Source organism: Phoenix dactylifera, chromosome 15, assembly GCF_009389715.1.
Source record: "Phoenix dactylifera cultivar Barhee BC4 chromosome 15, palm_55x_up_171113_PBpolish2nd_filt_p, whole genome shotgun sequence".
In the NCBI taxonomy this organism is placed as follows: domain Eukaryota; kingdom Viridiplantae; phylum Streptophyta; class Magnoliopsida; order Arecales; family Arecaceae; genus Phoenix; species Phoenix dactylifera.
In genome coordinates, this window is record NC_052406.1 from 3,131,573 (window position 1) to 3,148,911 (window position 17,339).

The window sequence follows — 17,339 nt, forward strand, 5'->3', positions numbered from 1 at the left end:
GCTTAATTTGAATCTTTCAAAGAAAATTAAAAAAATAAAAAAATTGCAAAACAGAGTTTACATCCCCTCTATTTATAATAGTAGTAAGATTTTCCGTTGCACAATTCGGATTGAATTCCTCTCATAGTTCGAATAGGACTAAGTTTTTGAAAATAAATATGACTAATAAAAATAATCATGAAAAAAAACTAAAATTCTACAAAAGGGATATTCCGACTTTTACATCAATTTTGTCTTCTATCAATCCACCTAATTCTTCACAAATTGGAACATACATTCGCTCAAAATCTTTTTGAAAAAAAAAACTTTTGATTTGATTGGCCTATTTCAAGATCCAAACAATTGAATTTCAGCTCATTTTAACCCGTTAAATAGTTAATATTATGTTGTAAATCTTGAAAAGTTATTTATTTTTTTTAAAAAAAATCATTTTAATCGAGCTTCGCGATCTAACTTCTTGATATAGCGAATCTTACTTCTAGATCTTATCCATCTCTATTTATAGTAATCAAAGTGGTCTATATCGAATCTATAATCCTCTTGCATCAGAATAGAAGCCTTCTTTTCATAAAGAAAATATGGATTGAAGATTTAAAAGAGGCTCAAACGGCTAATTCTAAAGTAAAAGAAGGTAATTTCAAATTTGCAAGAGATTTCATTATTAAAAACAGCTTTTGTTTCAGCCTTTTAATCCATCCAATGATTTAGTATCATTTATCTCCACTGTCAATTCTAAACACTTCTTGGTACCTTCGTCATGCTCTCATGCCTTCGTTGATGCTAAAGCACTGCTTCTATCGGCGAATGCGGTATGCATATCCTTTTTTAATAATTATTGTCATGTTATACCTTGTTTAAGGAAGAGGGGACAAAGTGTAGTAATTGGAAGCGGGAGTATACTCTATTTGTCTCATATAAACACTGCCTTCCTGATTTGCATCATTAGCCTCTTGTAGATAAAAATACAAACACATACATTTTTCTTTGTTAAGCTGAATCATTATACCAATCTAGCAAAAATACATTCATGAGAGTAAATAACAAAATAAATTATACAAAAACAAATGCTTACATTGAATTGCTAATGAAAGATGGTTTCTCAATATGTTAAGTTAGCCAGTTAATATATGTATGGCGATAAAATTAATTATTTAGGAATAGGTGGTTATTTTTTATGCACAAGTTCTTTTATCCCATGCTACGAGAGGAACGAGGTGACTCATGAAGATTAGTACCATACATGTGATTTGCGAACCAAGCACCATGCGGGCCCTAAAAAATTTTGGTGCCTTCTAAGGTGTGTGGTTGCAATGCATTTTCCACAAATAACTCACTTCTCAACAACATGTCTTCTATCATGCACGCAAGTCACATGATCGTCATACAAAATCACCACAAGTAATTTCTAATTGCAAAAACCCTAATGTCACATGATCATCATACAAATCACCGCAAATAATTTCTAATTGCAAAAGCCTTAACGTCACATGATCATCATAAAAAATCACCACAAATAATTTCTAATTGCAAAATCCCTAACGTCACGTGATCATCATAAAAAATCACCACAAATAATTTCTAATTGCAAAGGCCCTAATGTCACATGATCATCATAAAAAATCACCTCAAATAATTTCTAATTGCAAAGCCCTAAGTAACATTAAAAACCATTTGGAATGGTGCGCAGTGTGCGCACGATAAGGGCCGGGGGGAGATTCCCGGCCGTATTCCTCACCCACCCCTCATTGGACTTGATTTATTCAACCTCTTAAAGGAAGAGAGAGAGAGAGGGAGAGAGAGGGCGTTCTTCTTCCCTTCTTACCCGCTGTTTGCCGCTCCTCCTCCTTCCCTGCGGCGCGTGAACTCCGTTCTGAGCCTCCACAGCTATTCTTCTTCCCTTCTCCTCTCCTTCTTTTCTATCTCCAAGTTTAGGGAGAAAGCTAGAAGAAGACAAGAGCCGACCTCTTCTCCCTCACCCTCGGGCTCCCAAGCTCTCAACCGCATCCCCCGGTCGGCTCTTTTTTTTTTTCCCCCTCCTCCCTCAGAGCTCTCGTTTGAACTCTTTTTTCTTGCTTTTTGGCTCCTCCGCCGCTGTGGACAAGGCTTCCCCTTTGGCTCGCCCTTTTCTGGTTGGTTTTCGCTTCGGATGGAGCCTTGGAGGACCCAGGTTTGATCCTCCTCTTCTTCCCCCCAGCTTTTGGTAAAGATTGGAGGAGACCCCATCTTTTGATCCTTCTCTGGGCTGGATTTCACCGTCATGGAAAAGTTTTTGCTCAACCTAAACCCGTTCCGGTTCAAGCAGACGGTGTTGATGAGAAGCCCAGTTTTGCACGGTCGAGTTCTCTGAAAAAGGTGATGTTTTGGGGGGATTGTTTGTTTATTCGGCGCTTTTGGTTCAAAAGATAGGCGTGCGAGCGAGCCCGGTTCTTAGATTTTTTGGGGGTTTCCCGTTGGAATGAGTTGACTTGTGGAAACCCTAGTTACTGACTCGAGCTCTCTGACATTGTTGCTCGAAATCTCCCAGAGTTGTTGCCCTTTTGTCCCCCCCTTCGTTTCCTGCGCTGGTTCTGAGATTTTTGAACTCTCTAAGCTTGATCTTTTAGGGTCCCATAGGTGGTTTGGAATGCTACTTTGATCTGGTGTTGGTGTTGTCTACTGCCACGATGTCAGGAAACAGTCCTGATTTTGTGAAGTGGAGGGAGGAGTTCGTCTCACAGGAGCGTGGAAGCCGAGTCGTCCACTACTACCTGGAAGACTCCAAGGGAGATTCCCATCTTGCCGTTGTTGGCACCGAAAGGAGCCTGAGGCACATGCTTTATGTGGTTTCGGAGGAGTTCTGTCAGGCCTACGGGCCGGACAAGTCGGGGGTCTCTTGCCTCAAGTGGAGATCGAGAAGAGAAGTCGTAGATTGGCTGACTTCATTTCTTCCAGCAAAGACCAGCACCGAAAATAATTCAAGTACTTATCCTCTCCAAACGCAATTCTGTACTTGAAAGTTCATTTTCACTTTTTACCTGGGCATTTGAATACGCTAATGTTTCTCTACTTCGGCACCTCACATTTAGATTTTATGCCTGGATTAGTGCATTGATATGCATTTGCTGTATTGCCGGAAAGCTCTTTAATATATTTGGTTTGCATTGTCCTATTTTTCCTGTCATTTGCAGACTTGTGCTTCTGCACCTAGTAATTTGATGCTGGTTCATCATCACAAACGTTATTTTGATCAAAATGATTCGACATATATGTGGAAGCTTTTACTTGTCACAAAGGGTTGATTTGGTCTCTTTCTTCTTATGTTTTGCCTGCTTGGGTGGTGAAATGTCCTGCAAGATATTCATCTTCTGGTGTGTCATTGCATATTAATTCTCCTACTCTAACAAGTTGTCTTGCAAGTAGTGCTTCCTCGGGTGTTGCTGAGATAATATGAAGGATATGAAAATGCCTGATGATGGTTTCATTCCATTCATTTAGTGATGGACTTCTTTAATGCTAATTCCCAAATTTCTATACTTAGACTATTGTCAGGCTTTCAACCATAGTTTTTCAGTATAAGCATGGGAGTTATGCAGTGTTAGTGTTTATGTCTCTTTACACCCTTCCTTCTCATTTCTTTTTTTTTTTAAAGGTAACTTAGGGTTTGAATGGTGTAAAGTGTTAGCCTGTAAAGCTTGCCAGTTCCCTAGTTTGCCTCCCTCATGCTAACACATTTTTCTTATTAAAGTTACATGGTGATTGAGACTTGTTTCTAGCCTCAGATTGCTTTGTATCGTCGAAACCTGACCTGAGAGTTGGAATTTGAAATTGAATATTGTATGTTTCTAACTCCATTCGTCATGAGATGCAAAGGTGCCAATATCCATTCTGGTTTAAATAACCAAAGGAATGAACTCTTATCACAATATACAACAACCTAAAACATTCCATTGGTTGTTTTCATATGAATCTGCCACCTCATCAAAGCCTTTTCATCTGTTACTTATGTTAAATGCCATAACTAAGCCTATGAACCGAAATTCTTCATCTGTATCACCATATGGTAGGCTCAACACCTCAGGTGAACTTCTTGCATGCTGGTAGCAACAACTCTGTTCTTCAAAATCTTATCCAATCATTAACAATAATGCATATTTTTTTCTCTTTTGCTTTAACATTCTGTTTAACCCTAAGTAGCTTAAAGCAATGAATCTTAAATCAACACACCAGTGCCTCATGGTCTTTATGCTTTTTTATTTTTTGGTTATCCCAGTGTGTATGTGGATATATTTTTCCCCAGCCCACATTTATGTGAGGCCAGATGCAATATGCTAGATTGGCTATGCTGAGAGATAACTATCTGAGGGGAAAAAGCAGGCACTTCAAAATAATCATTTTCTTGTTACTGAATTGATAGTGATATTAATCATTAAAATGTGGGATCAGTATAGAGTAATGGATTCCACCCAAATAAAAATCTAAAACTTGATTAATATCTGAAACATAAGTTCAGTTTTCTGGTTTTGTCTTGATATCTGTAGTCTGGGTTGTGTCCATGTCTCCATTACTAATGAGGCAACTCCATTTCCCAATCCTGAAGCATAATCTTCAAAGAGAAGAAAAAAAGATGAGAAATACTTAGTTTGAGTTTGTTTTACATGAGAAGAACCGCAAATTATAACAGTAAGACTTATTTTAAACGAAGTACCTTCTTTTTTAACTTGGTCTCTTGACACAAGACTGTCTTCCCTAGGTTTTCTCTTGAAGAAAGAATAGAAGAAAAACAAAGGGCTCAAGAAGTCCAGGTGAAGGATTAGGGGTTGATAAGGATTCGGCCAACAAGAGGTTTCTCTATTATGACTGGCCCCAAAATTTAGTTGCCCCTGATATCTCCCACTGCGTGTATTATGTGGGATTTCCAATTAGCTTCCCTCAATTAATTGCTTCTTTTGACAAGAAAATGGGCTCCTTGATGCTAAACCATGGTACTTTAGACTTAAAACTAGAAAAAACAAAGAGTTAAAAGGACTACTGGAGACCTCCAATCTTTTTTTTCTTGATCAACTAAACACCTAAAATCCTTGGAAAATTAGTTTTAAACCACTATCGGATTGAAATCTCAAAAACTATTTTTTATGCTGAAAACTCCCTCTTTTCGTCAGTCGTATGGCGATCTTCAAACTAGTCTAAATTCCAATATCAGCTTGAATGCTTGATAGTCTTTATTGGAGGGTGTGTGGGATATTTGCAACTTTACGTTGTGAAATCAATCTTTGCTCACCCAACATTAAATGAAAATCCTAAAAATTTGACAAGTTGACCTTGTTATCTAAAGCTTCTCGATCATATAATGGTGAATTTTTTTCATGTCAAAGAAGTCTTGTTAACATTGCTTTCAGCTATCAACCTTGCTTTAATTTGAGGTATTGCAGTACCAAGGAAGACTTTCTAATGGCCTATGCCACATTGCAAGGACATGCAACTAGCGTCTGCTTGTCTTGTCGAATTTTTATAAGCAACCTTATGAAAAGAGAGAAACAAAAACATTGATCTACCATGTGATGAAAATGCATTGGCAAATGTGCTTTGTGATTATAAATCAGGATTATGAAGGTGAGAATGGGGTCACATGGTCAGCCTACTGGTAGCTACTGCAGGATGTCCAATATAAGTAGTTCGTAAAAGTATCGGACACTTTTGGAGATCAGCATATGATGCATTACGGATACTTTACAGACTTTATGAGTGGCTACTGGGAGAATGAAGTCACATGGTTGCTATTATCTTGAGTGGCAAATTAGATATGGCATGAACAAAAAAAAGTTGCCTTCTGATAGAAGATGATATTCTTAAACCACAATGCATGGTCAATTAGCAATTTTGTATAGATAATTTTCTTGATTGTAAACACTCTAGAATATGGCAGAAGTCTCCTTAATGCTTCATACAACCAGGCATGGCAATTGTTCCATGACCAGCTTAAACATGGGAAGTCCTACGTGACTTCATGGGCCTTTTTCAGCTATTAAGCTAGGTGACAACTGGTCCTGCATGTTAAACATCACAACACAGATTTATATATGCCCGGTGAATCCTTTCTTATATCTCCTTGTCATAGTATCAAAAAATTCTTAATCCTTGATATTCTTGTGTTGAAGTTTATTTTGGTGAAGCTTTTGTCGCTTCAAATAGTTTTTTTTTCTGTTTTATTGAGCAATGTCATATTTCAAAGAATAACTATGTCACAACACAATTCTTTATTTAAAAATTAGGAGGCTTTTGTTCAAACAGGTCATTTAATTTTGTTCTTGCTGAATAAAGAGTTCTAGCTGATTCATTTGAGAAATCTTACTAATCCAATTATGCTGTGTTTGTCAATATGAAATAAGTACTTAACTACCCTTTACCATGTTACCTTAGAATCGGAAAAATATGAGTTACCACAATCTTTGATTGCTGATGTGGAGGTGAATGGATTCAATGAGACTGGAGGATATCTATTTAAACATATGGTAATAAATTGTTGGTCAAATTCTCAGTTTACACATAAATTTATAAGTCTATTTGTGTAACTTTCTTAATACTTTGTCTTAGGATAAAGGCCACAATTCAGACATTGTGTGGTCTGGTGTTTCCTGGACTTGTGGCAAACAGCTTCGGCATTACCAAGCATTCTGTCGCAATGGAACCACCATAGCTGTAAGCACCGTCACTTCCATGTAACTTAATTCCCCCAGTCATATTTTGGTGCCAAACAAAGATTCTCTATTGTGCAGACCCATTCGTTTGTTCTTGTCATGTCTGAGGTGGTCAATCGCTATCTTGCTTATTTAGAAGATATGTATGAAGACAAAAAAGGGCAGAAGAAGGTTAAAGTACGATGGTTTCATCAAAATCAAGAATTTGCTTGTACAATACCCCCACCTACTCCGCATCCCAGTGAAGTCTTCATCACACCTTACTCTCAAGTCATCAGTGCAGAGTGTGTGGATGATATAGCTACTGTTTTAACTCCTGAACACTATGAAAAATGCTTGGCTTCATTGCCATGTGCTTCTACAGCAGGAATCCGTTTATGCTTTCGGCAGTACAGCAAAAACAAATTCAAACTCTTTGATTTAAGAACTTTGCGTGGATATTTTAATCAGGCAGTTCTTGCACGCTTGGATATAAGCACCGTGTTTGAGAAGGAAGAGGAAGAATCTGGTCATGGAAGAATCACAAAACGTGCTGGTCCCAAGAGAATAAGGTTCATCAAGGGGCACCAGAAATTTTCAGCAGACCGTTTAGCTGCAAAGATGTCAAGCCATATAACAGCCTGCAGACCAGCTTATGAAAACCTAAGGTATGAGTTACCTGGTAGAAGACCACTGTCGGTGAAGTTTGTTGGACCACGCAATTGGCCTACCCCACCTTTTAAGGTTGGCGAGAAGATAGAGCTGCTCTGTCAAGATAGTGGCATCAGAGGCTGCTGGTTCAAATGCACTGTTTTGCAATTATCTCATAAGAGGTTGAAGGTTCGATATGATGATTTGCAGAATGTTGATGGCTGTGGGAATGTGGAGGTAAAGTAGGCCATTTTAAATTGTTGGTGGGCCATAACTTAAGAAAAAGAAAATTTCATTTTTCAGATTTCATATTATAGGCAGATGTCAAGCTGCTTCCTTTGTCTTGTTTCTAGCTGCAACCTGCTGTTGTTCATGTGTTACTTGCATATTTTTATTCATCTGAAAACAAATGCATATATGCAGCTCCCCACCAAGTAAGTTGGGATTAGTTTTAACTATAGCGCATTAAATTTTATATGCGCAGATTGATTTCTATGACTTATGAACAAAGAAAAAAATTAAGAATATTATTCTAGGTTTGGAAGAATAGGCACTCAGACAGCATTTTTGTATTTTCAGTATGCAACTTGAACTGTGTATTTAAGGAAACAAAATACTGCACAGATTTCATATCATATAAATGCGGATAGATATTTTGATTGTTCTCTTTATCTTGTTTCTAGCTAAATTTATTGTTATGCATAATTGCATACCTACTCATCAGGATACAGACATACGTCTACTAGTATAGATGGTAAGCTGCAACTACGTAAAATATGGTGCCTTAAATTCTTATTTGCACCGATTAACTATTACAATTTACAACAACTATTATTCCTGAAAAATATTATGATATTGTTTCATGAACAAGAATTTCCACGTATGTAGAAATCCTCTCTTAAAAATATATTTGAGATATTTTCGACTCTGCTGATTATCTGAATGCTTCTCTGTACAGTTTTTCAGAGACAACTACCTAGACTTGGATAGTCCCCCAATTGCTCCACATAGGACCAATTGCCAAGGCGGCATGGCCACCTAATAGGTGCCTAAGTAGCTCATCTAGGCCTGGGTCCCGGTTTGGTAGGGTTTGAACTATTACTCTGGGGTGGGTTGGGTATTATGTGGGACAAGATAGGGTATCATGAGTCAGCATATTAAACAATTTGATGAGGTCGAGCTCGGTTTGGGCTTGGCTTGAAATAGGCCAATTCAGCTTCGCTTTGAAGATAAACAAGGTGGGCTTGAGCAACAAGTCAGGACTGAAATTATTTTCGAGCCGAATGAAAAAAAAGAGCCGGCTCAATCAAGCTTGGCTCAATAAGGCTCAGTATTACCTTGTATGCATACACACACATATATATATACATCCATGTATATATATATACACACACACATGCATATCTATATCTACACACACATACACACACACACACACATATATATATGTATATATGTATATATATGTATGTATATGTATGTATATATATGTATATATATATATATATATGTCTGTGTGTGTGTGTGTATATATATATAGACACACACGTATGCATACCCGTTGGATTTATGAGCCAACATTCCACTCTATTAGAGACTTACGGCTCTTACCCTGCATACCTCTTCCGAGTCATGACTCCCAAGTCACTCTGCACTCTCCTACAACTCCCCAAATTCCTTTAGCTCCACACCTCAACCTCCCTTCTTTTCTCCTCGTTTGCCGGCCATCACTGCCACCAAGGCCCTGTTTGGGGGAGCTGTTGGCAGTAGAGCTGTTTGAAGTAGAACTGTTATAAAAAGCTATTTGCTGTTTGGTAACTATATTGCTAAAGTACCGTGGCACTTTAACATATGTTTGGTAAACAAACTGAGAAAGTACTTTTATATGACAAAATTACCATAAAGGACATTGCATAGTATTATACAACAGAGTATAATAAAACATAACATATATTAATACATAATATACGATATAGTATAATATTACTATAATATAAAATAATATTATTATAATATAGTAATATGACATTGCATAGCATAGTATAATAGTAATATAATTATTAGAGTAAATTAATTTTTCATAATATAACATAATATTAAATTATTTAACATAATATACTAATGTATTATGATATAATGTAATATGTATTATATTTATAGTATAATACAATAATAAAGGTATAAAATATTATAATTATTAGTATTAATTAATTTTTCATAATATAACATAATATTAAATTATTTAAAATAACATATTAATGTATTATGATATAATGTAATATAATATAATATGTATAGTATAATACAATAATAAAGGTATAAAATAATATAATTATTAGTATAAATTAATTTCTCATAATATAACATAATATTAAATTATTTAACATAACATATTAATGTATTATGATATAATGTAATATAATATTATATTTATAGTATAATACAACAATAAATATATAAAATTTTATAATTATTAGTGTAAATTAATTTTTTACCCTTCCAATGACAATTTATCTCTTTAACAGATTATCTCTTTACTTAACTATTTGCAATGGTGACAAATTCACTGTATTTATCAATATCATAAAGATCAGATTATTTGCCACTCACTCATTATTTTTCTTTTTATTTATTTATTTATACGTTCATTCGTATATTTATTTATTTATTTATTTATTATTTTATTCATTGAAATATATTTATTTATTATCTTATTTATTTATTCATCCATTCATTCATTTATATAAATATTTATTTATGCATTTATTTATTTCTTTATTTTTTCTTTTCTTTTCTTTTCTTCTCTCTTTTTTTCTTTCCTTTTCTTCTTTCCTTTTCTTTTTCTTTTCTTTTTTTCTTCTCTTCTTCTCCTTCCTTCCTCTCCCCCCTTCTCCTTTCTTCTCCTCCCACGCGGCCGGCGGCGCCAGAAGGAGGCCAGCCCACGGCAGCCGCAGGAGGGGGTCGGGCCGTGGCCGGCGACGCCTGCGGCAGTCTCGGCTGCCCCCTTGGGACGTGTTCTCCTTCCGCGAGGCCGACGGTGCCGGAAAGGGGCCGGATCGTGGCGGACGCGGGAGGGGGGCGAGTTGTGACCGGCGACGGCTGCAGAAAGGGGGAGGGCGCCCCCTTCCTCTTCCTCTTCTTCGGCACCTCCCCACCGTGGGGAACTCCTTCGGCAGACGCGGGAGGGGGGCGAGTAATGACCGGTGGCGGCCGCAGGAAGGGGGAGGGCGCCCCCTTCTTCTTCCTCTTCTTCGGCACCTCCCCACTGTGGGGAACTCCCTCTTCTTCGGCACCTCCCCATCCGTTCGTGACGGAGAAATCGTGGCCGGCGGCGGCCGCGGAAAGGGAAAAACCAACCCGTCTTCCTCTTCTTCGGCACCTCCCCACCGAGGAAGGGGAGAGGGAGGGCGTGCGGCACTGCGGCGGCGGGGGAGAGGGAGGGGGTGCGGCACTGCAGCGGCGGCGGGGGAGAGGGCGGCCGGGGTAAGGGGTGGGGAGGAGGGTTGGGTGGGAGAGGAACAGGCGGTGGGAGAGGATTTTTTTTTTTAAAATGGGGGTATTTTGGTCAAAAATAGAACTTTCCAACAAAGCTCAAAATAGCGTTTTCGGAAAGCTCCAAAATGGAGCTTCTACCAAAGAGCTGTTTTCAGTTTCCCGCAAAAGCTGAAATAGCTTTCCAAAAATTTTACCAAACACCATTTTTTATCTAAAAGTACTTTTGGAGGGCCACAACGTACTTTTTGGCCCTCCAAAAGCTCCCCCAAACAGGGCCTAAGTCCTTGGCCACTCTAGCTCCCACGGCCGCCACAAACTCCTCTCTCTAATCTCTTCCTATTGTTCTCTCCATCTTCTCTTGTCACTTTAAAACCTAAATTCTTGACCTTCCACGACCACTATGACACCATGGCTTCCACCACTATTGTAGTCTCCTCTCTGGTGAACTTTCTTACCTGTTTCTCTCTTGTATTTGATTAATTTTTCAAATCTCTGCTTCTGTTCTCTAAAACCTAATTTCCACAAGATTTTCGCAATATTTTGAGCTCTGGCTTTGTCGTCGGTCACCACCACAAGTGACCACCACTACCTCACCACCACCAATGCCACCACCACCTCCAAGGCAGGCAGAGAGGTACCCTCTCTCTCTCTCTTGCTTTCTTCCTCTTTTGAATCAAACTTGAAGTCAAGCTTGAATCAAGCTTTGATTCAAGCTTAACCAAGCTTGGTTCAAGCTTGAATTGATTTCTAGCTCGATTAAGGATTTGCAAGCTGTTCGTTTAGTCTTGCATTTGTTTTGATTCAAAATTGGGCTTGAATTGAGCTTGAAATAATGGTAAACAAACCGAGCTTAAAATAGTGGTAGACGAACGAAGCTCTACAATTTCCGGTTCGAAATTAATTTCAAGCTGAGCTTGATCATTTCCAGGCTCGATCAAGCTCGGCGGATTGAAACTCCTAATTATGAGTTTTAGGTGGATACTGGAACTATTTCTCATTTGGCACTTGGACTAGCTTAGTTATATGTCTAGCAATTCTTGATTGTTTGTTTATTTCTTACTTTGGTTGACTATTCAACATGGATAGACTTTCTAGTTGAATTAATCCTCTTGAATATTTGATCATGTATTTATGCATGATAAACTTATACTATTCTATAATTTGTGGGGACGACTTGTAGTTTTACTAATTGACATGCCATGTTATGCTAAAATAAGTACTCCAATAAATATGATAGTGTTTCCTTAACTTAGTTTTTTCTTTATCGTTTTTTTCTGATTTATTGATAATTTTAGTTATTTTATACGTGTGATTCTTTATTGATTTTTGGTTTTCTTATAATACAATACTAGGCATCTGCCTTCTACCTAAGGACCATATGGTCTCTGCATCTAGGAATAAATTTACTACCTGTCTTGCCTGTATTTATGTTAGTTTGTGCTGTGTAGGAATGGATCCCTGCCTTCAGACCAGCAGCTCCTGACAAATTGGGCATGAGATTCTCAGGCCGCCCAACAATTCGTCCTTGTCCTTCATGTGATTGTTTACTCGATACTATTGCTTATGTTAATGGAACCCCGGTGGATGCGTGGTGGAATGATGGTTGGTGGGAAGGAGTTGTTGTTGGAACAGACAGCTGTGAAGATGATAGTCTGCAAGTATATTTTCCAGGTATGTGCTTCCTTATCTGTTTTTAGTGCTAAACTGTTATCCCCTTTTTTAAGCCATATTTTTGTTAGTAGTGTTGTTTTGTTCAAACTGCCATCTACTCTATTTTTAGTCAAGAATGGTAGTGAGACACATACAACTTGTGCTCTCCATTTTCAGTTTCCCATAGTCTCTCTTCTCACAGGGTGTTTTGGAATTGCCAGTAAAAATAAGAATTCAGAGCAAGGGGTCTTTCAGGAGGAAAAACAGTATTTATGAACCATTGCACATCCATTTATCTAGTTATGTAGCAATCCATTATTTATTTTATCTAGTAAGCTTGTCCGGAGTTGTTAGTACATTTGATGTTTCAATTGCATTTTTAGATAATGGATAGGAAATATTGTGAGGCACCACATATTTCTGAAGGGCAGGTTTTTTGGCCATTTCTATCTTGATGCTCTAGTAGATTAAAAAGAGAATACACAAATGTACTCAATCATAAGCACATTTTTCCTGTAGTTCCAGTAGGAAGAAATGGTAAAGGAAGAGTTGAGCTGATCCCAAATAGTTGGAGAGCTGCTAGTTATGTTATAGTTTATGCAGATTAGGTATATTATAAGACAGAAAATAGCAAAAGTTCAATCCCAGCCCTAAATTTTCTCATTGACCATTGTCTTAAAGAGATCAATAGAAGTACAAAGACTAAGATTGCTTAAATTCCCGGGGGTCTATTTTGCATTTGTGCTGATTGGATGCTCCAGTTTTACTCTCTGAAAAGTCGGATGTCCTTTATGAAATGTTCTTTTTTAAATAAGTAAAACAATTAGTGTCAGATAAGGGGAAATAGCATAGACATTTTTGCCTAGGTTAGTAATTAGTAGGGTAAGAATATGACATATATATGTTGTTCTTAAATTGCAAAGCATTCTGTAACCAAATACTTTGGCAATTTGCTGTTTCAAAAAATACTGCATTCATTGTACTCAGATGGACATCTTAGTTTTAAGAGGCTAGCTTTTTCATATACTTGAAGTAGAAGGGAATAACCACCAGGCCTTAATTCAACTATTCAGATCAATTTTGTCAATCCTTCACTACTCATTCCCATTTAAAGGCTATTGATGCAAAGTATTCCATATCTTTCTCCCAACTTTCAGCCCTGTTATCTTGGGTTCTTGTTTCCTCTCTCTTGCCCTTTGACACAAGTCCAGTCAAGACCACCCCCACCCCAATGGCCCAACAAAAAAAAAGAAAGGGAGGGGGGGGGGGGGGGGATAAAAGATCCTTCCTAGGTCAAGTTATTCCCAGAAAAGAGGAGAATTTATAGATTTTGGATGGGAAATATCTTTCAGGAGAAGAATGGCACAATCATCTTATTACTTGTCAAACAACACTTCAATATAACTTGCACTAAAAAAATAATAAATTTTTCGAGTGTACCTCTTTTGTATATTTAACATTGCTTGAAAGATACATTTGGTATTTTTGATGGCTGGATTGAAACCAGATATGTTAACTTTATGTACAACACAGATTTTGACTAAAACTATATACGAAGCCAAAACTATCTGAAATCTTCCTAGACCGGTTGATGTTGGTGGCCTTCCTGGTGGATTCTTTTCAACATCTGGTCAAATGTTTCTGACCCTGTGCTAACTGATACATGCATCAAGATCATACTTTCTACCTTCCAGTTTAATTTTATAGCTCTTATCTTGATATATAACATTAACTAATGATTGCAGCATTCCTTACCTTCTTCGCCGCACATTCACATTTTTCAAGCATCTCCTAGGCTGTCGTCGCCTAGAAACCATTGGCCTCTCTCCCGCATTTTCAGGCTTATCATTCTTCAGTCTGGATGTCTACTTAAGTCTGATTTAACATGCTTAGCTAGCCAATTTGGTGAAATAATTATTTTGGCTGCATTTATGTTTTGTTGTCTGGACTTCAGCATTAATTTTAAGTCCACATTCATCTAAGGCTAGTTTAAATGGGAACAATTTATCACATGTCATCAAGGTTCTGGCAGTTGCAATGAGAATTCATAAAGCTGACAGGAAAATAGTGTTGGGACAAGGCTGAATGGTTATGTATCAAGGTTCTGATGATTTGGCTGATGCAGACAAGGTACTAGTGTTATACGTGAACTAGTCAGGCATTTATGACTAAACACCCTATTTGTGTATATGCAAATAGATGAAAGTACATAACATAAAGAAAAGCCTTCTGTAACCTTTCATTTTTGACAAATATATACAAATCAACCCTGATATGCAAGCAAGATTTCAACAGGTCAATACTGGAATTTTCTTATTAACCACCTGCAGTCTCCTTGCAACATATGCTTAATTTTGATTAGTAATGTGCATCAAATCCTTGTCTGGTGCCATTCAATTGGGCTCTCAGAGCTGCAATTTCTAGTTCTGTTTTTAAGAGCTACATTGACACATCAGAAGGGGGAGAAATGATTTATGAATTTCATGTGATCCAGGTGAAGATGTCTTCTTAATATGCCAGAGAAAAAATTTAAGAATTTCTAAAGACTGGGTAGGGAATCAGTGGGTCAATATCCAAGCCAAGCCAGATATCTTGTCAGCAATATCTTCAGTTAGCCGTGGTGCAGAGCTAACTGAATGCTTAATCTTCACCAAGAGGGCGGAATCCGGCAGTTCTATAATGTCAGACCAAGAAGTCCTTGCTACACAAGCCAACTCAAATGAAGAAGATAAGCAAGCAGAAGCCAGCTTGAGTGATAGAACTGACCTAAACATGAGGCAAGTTAATTCACGAAAGCGGCCGAAGGATGAAGGTGCTGAGGAAGACTCTGAGGAGAAGGTAGGCATAGGTGGCGATGAGAGTTGAAGGCTGGCAATTGTAGTTGGAACCAGGCTCGCTTTCAAGTTTTTCTCTTTTTTTTTTGTACATAGACGTGTGAGTATAAAGTATCATATACAAACACGATGATGTTACTTTCTAGTGCCAAGTTAGCTGCACTATAATTAGGAGAACCATGGAGGTGAACTGACTGAAGACTTGGTGATCTTTGTGGCTTTAGTTTAAGCTTTTGACATTCTGTTTAGCAATTTAATTCCAGATTAAGACCATGAATATCTGGCAGGGAGTGGCTCCTCCAGCTTTGTTCGCTGACCATAACATCCAGTGACAGCTGCGAAGCTGCGAACGCAAACATACTTCTGGATGAGGGGGTGGCACAGATTGAACAAAGCGATGGGAACCATGTTCTGATGCAGAAATTAATAATTCTAAGCAATTGGAGGGCTGCTTTGCAAAATTTTTGACGAGGAAAGGAGGAAAAAGAGAACATTTTTACAACCTTCTATAGGCAGATGGGGATTGCACTTCAAAAGCCAGCATGAAGCAATGTAAAGAACACTGAAGTCCAGCAACAAGAAAGGAAAGATAAGAAAAACGCTCGCCAAATCAGAACTCGCTGACCGCATAACCAATAGCTTGTTTAGAAACACAATAGTATTTTTAAGTGCTCCTGGATTGAGCACCTAAGTTAATTGAAAGCACTGCTCTTCTTTTTTTATTTTTTTCAAACTGACAAGCGCAAACAATAAGGACCCATGTAAAACATTGCATAATGGGACCCTGGTCTCTTCAAAAGAATGAAAATTCAAGTTTGAGAAAAGAGATACAAGGACTAACGGGCATTACGTAATACCACATGGTTGCATGCAATGTCAGTCCAACTGATATCGGTAGATGTACCGATGATCTATCGGATTGATTCGGTACTGGTTCGGTTCGGGCCGTACCGAACTGGTACCATTGGTTCGATTGAATTTCGGCTACCGCGCGGGGTTTTTTTTTTTGTTGGAGGGGGAGAGAGTTTTCTTTCTTTTGGATCTTTTTCTATGAATGTAAGTTCAATTTCTTTTTTTTTTTTAATGTTTCTATGTTTAGGGTTTGAGATAGATGATGCATCTTATTACTTCCAATTTATGATACAAATCATAAAATGAACAACATAAAATATCTTCAAATCAAGATACATCAATTACATACTTTTACAATATTCTCGGATATCTAAAATCAGGATGAGTAATGATAGCTCCCGTAGATATCTAAAATCAGGATGAGTAGTGATAGCTCTTATAGATATCCAGATCATAAGTGCAATCCAGAGGAGGCAGATCAACCTACGCCTCTACCCAAGCGACCTTGTAGTCTTGTCTGCTCATCTTAGAAAGAATGTGTGCCGGGTTATAAGAATTTTCGGATCTCTTGCTCAAGCTCTGGCTCTATGGAGGGGCCCATCTGAATATAGCGGTAGCAAAATCCAACCCATGAGATGCTCCAAACTGCGTAGGGTAGTAGCCAATGGAAGATGCCTCTGACGCACCATATCCATATATGTATCTGTATGGGTTATGGGCTGCCTCAGGCTGCGGATAATAGGAACTAGTATATGACTCGGAACCCGATACGTCTATGGATCCTACTCCACCTGCGAGATCATCTGCAGCTACATCCTGTCCTTCTGAACGACCTCGAGGAGTCCGTCTCCTATATGCAATGATATCCTCGCAGGCTCTATAAAATAGTTGATCATAGTCCATATCCTTTGTAGCATGTATAAACTGGGACTCACCAATGCATCGAAGACTAGCCTTCGACTGTATCTCATAAGAAGTACCATACTATCTTCACTCCCTCTATGGCTAGCAGATCCATCACCACCAGAACCTTCATCGGTGCTGCTCTGTCTCCTCCTCGACACTCTCCATTGAGGCCCTTTATAAATTCAGAAAAAGAAGATTTCTATCTCAAAAATTACTTTTGAATTATGTAGAATGTACTACTATTTTTTCAATTTTTTTATTTTTAATATTTTTTATTATATTTTAAATTTAAAAAAAT

The 17,339-nt window shown here is 37.9% G+C and overlaps 1 protein-coding gene across 1 annotated transcript; it reads left to right on the forward strand.

Annotated features, from left to right (window-relative positions):
• Window positions 1-1,750: 1,750 nt before the first annotated feature.
• On the forward strand, window positions 1,751-15,556 carry LOC103704227. The gene is made up of 6 exons (XM_008787428.4): window positions 1,751-2,958; window positions 6,397-6,488; window positions 6,571-6,675; window positions 6,753-7,541; window positions 12,248-12,470; window positions 14,944-15,556. The coding sequence occupies exons 1-6, from the start codon at window positions 2,664-2,666 to the stop codon at window positions 15,312-15,314; spliced, it is 1,875 nt and encodes a 624-aa protein (XP_008785650.2). The 5' UTR covers window positions 1,751-2,663; the 3' UTR covers window positions 15,315-15,556.
• Window positions 15,557-17,339: the final 1,783 nt, after the last annotated feature.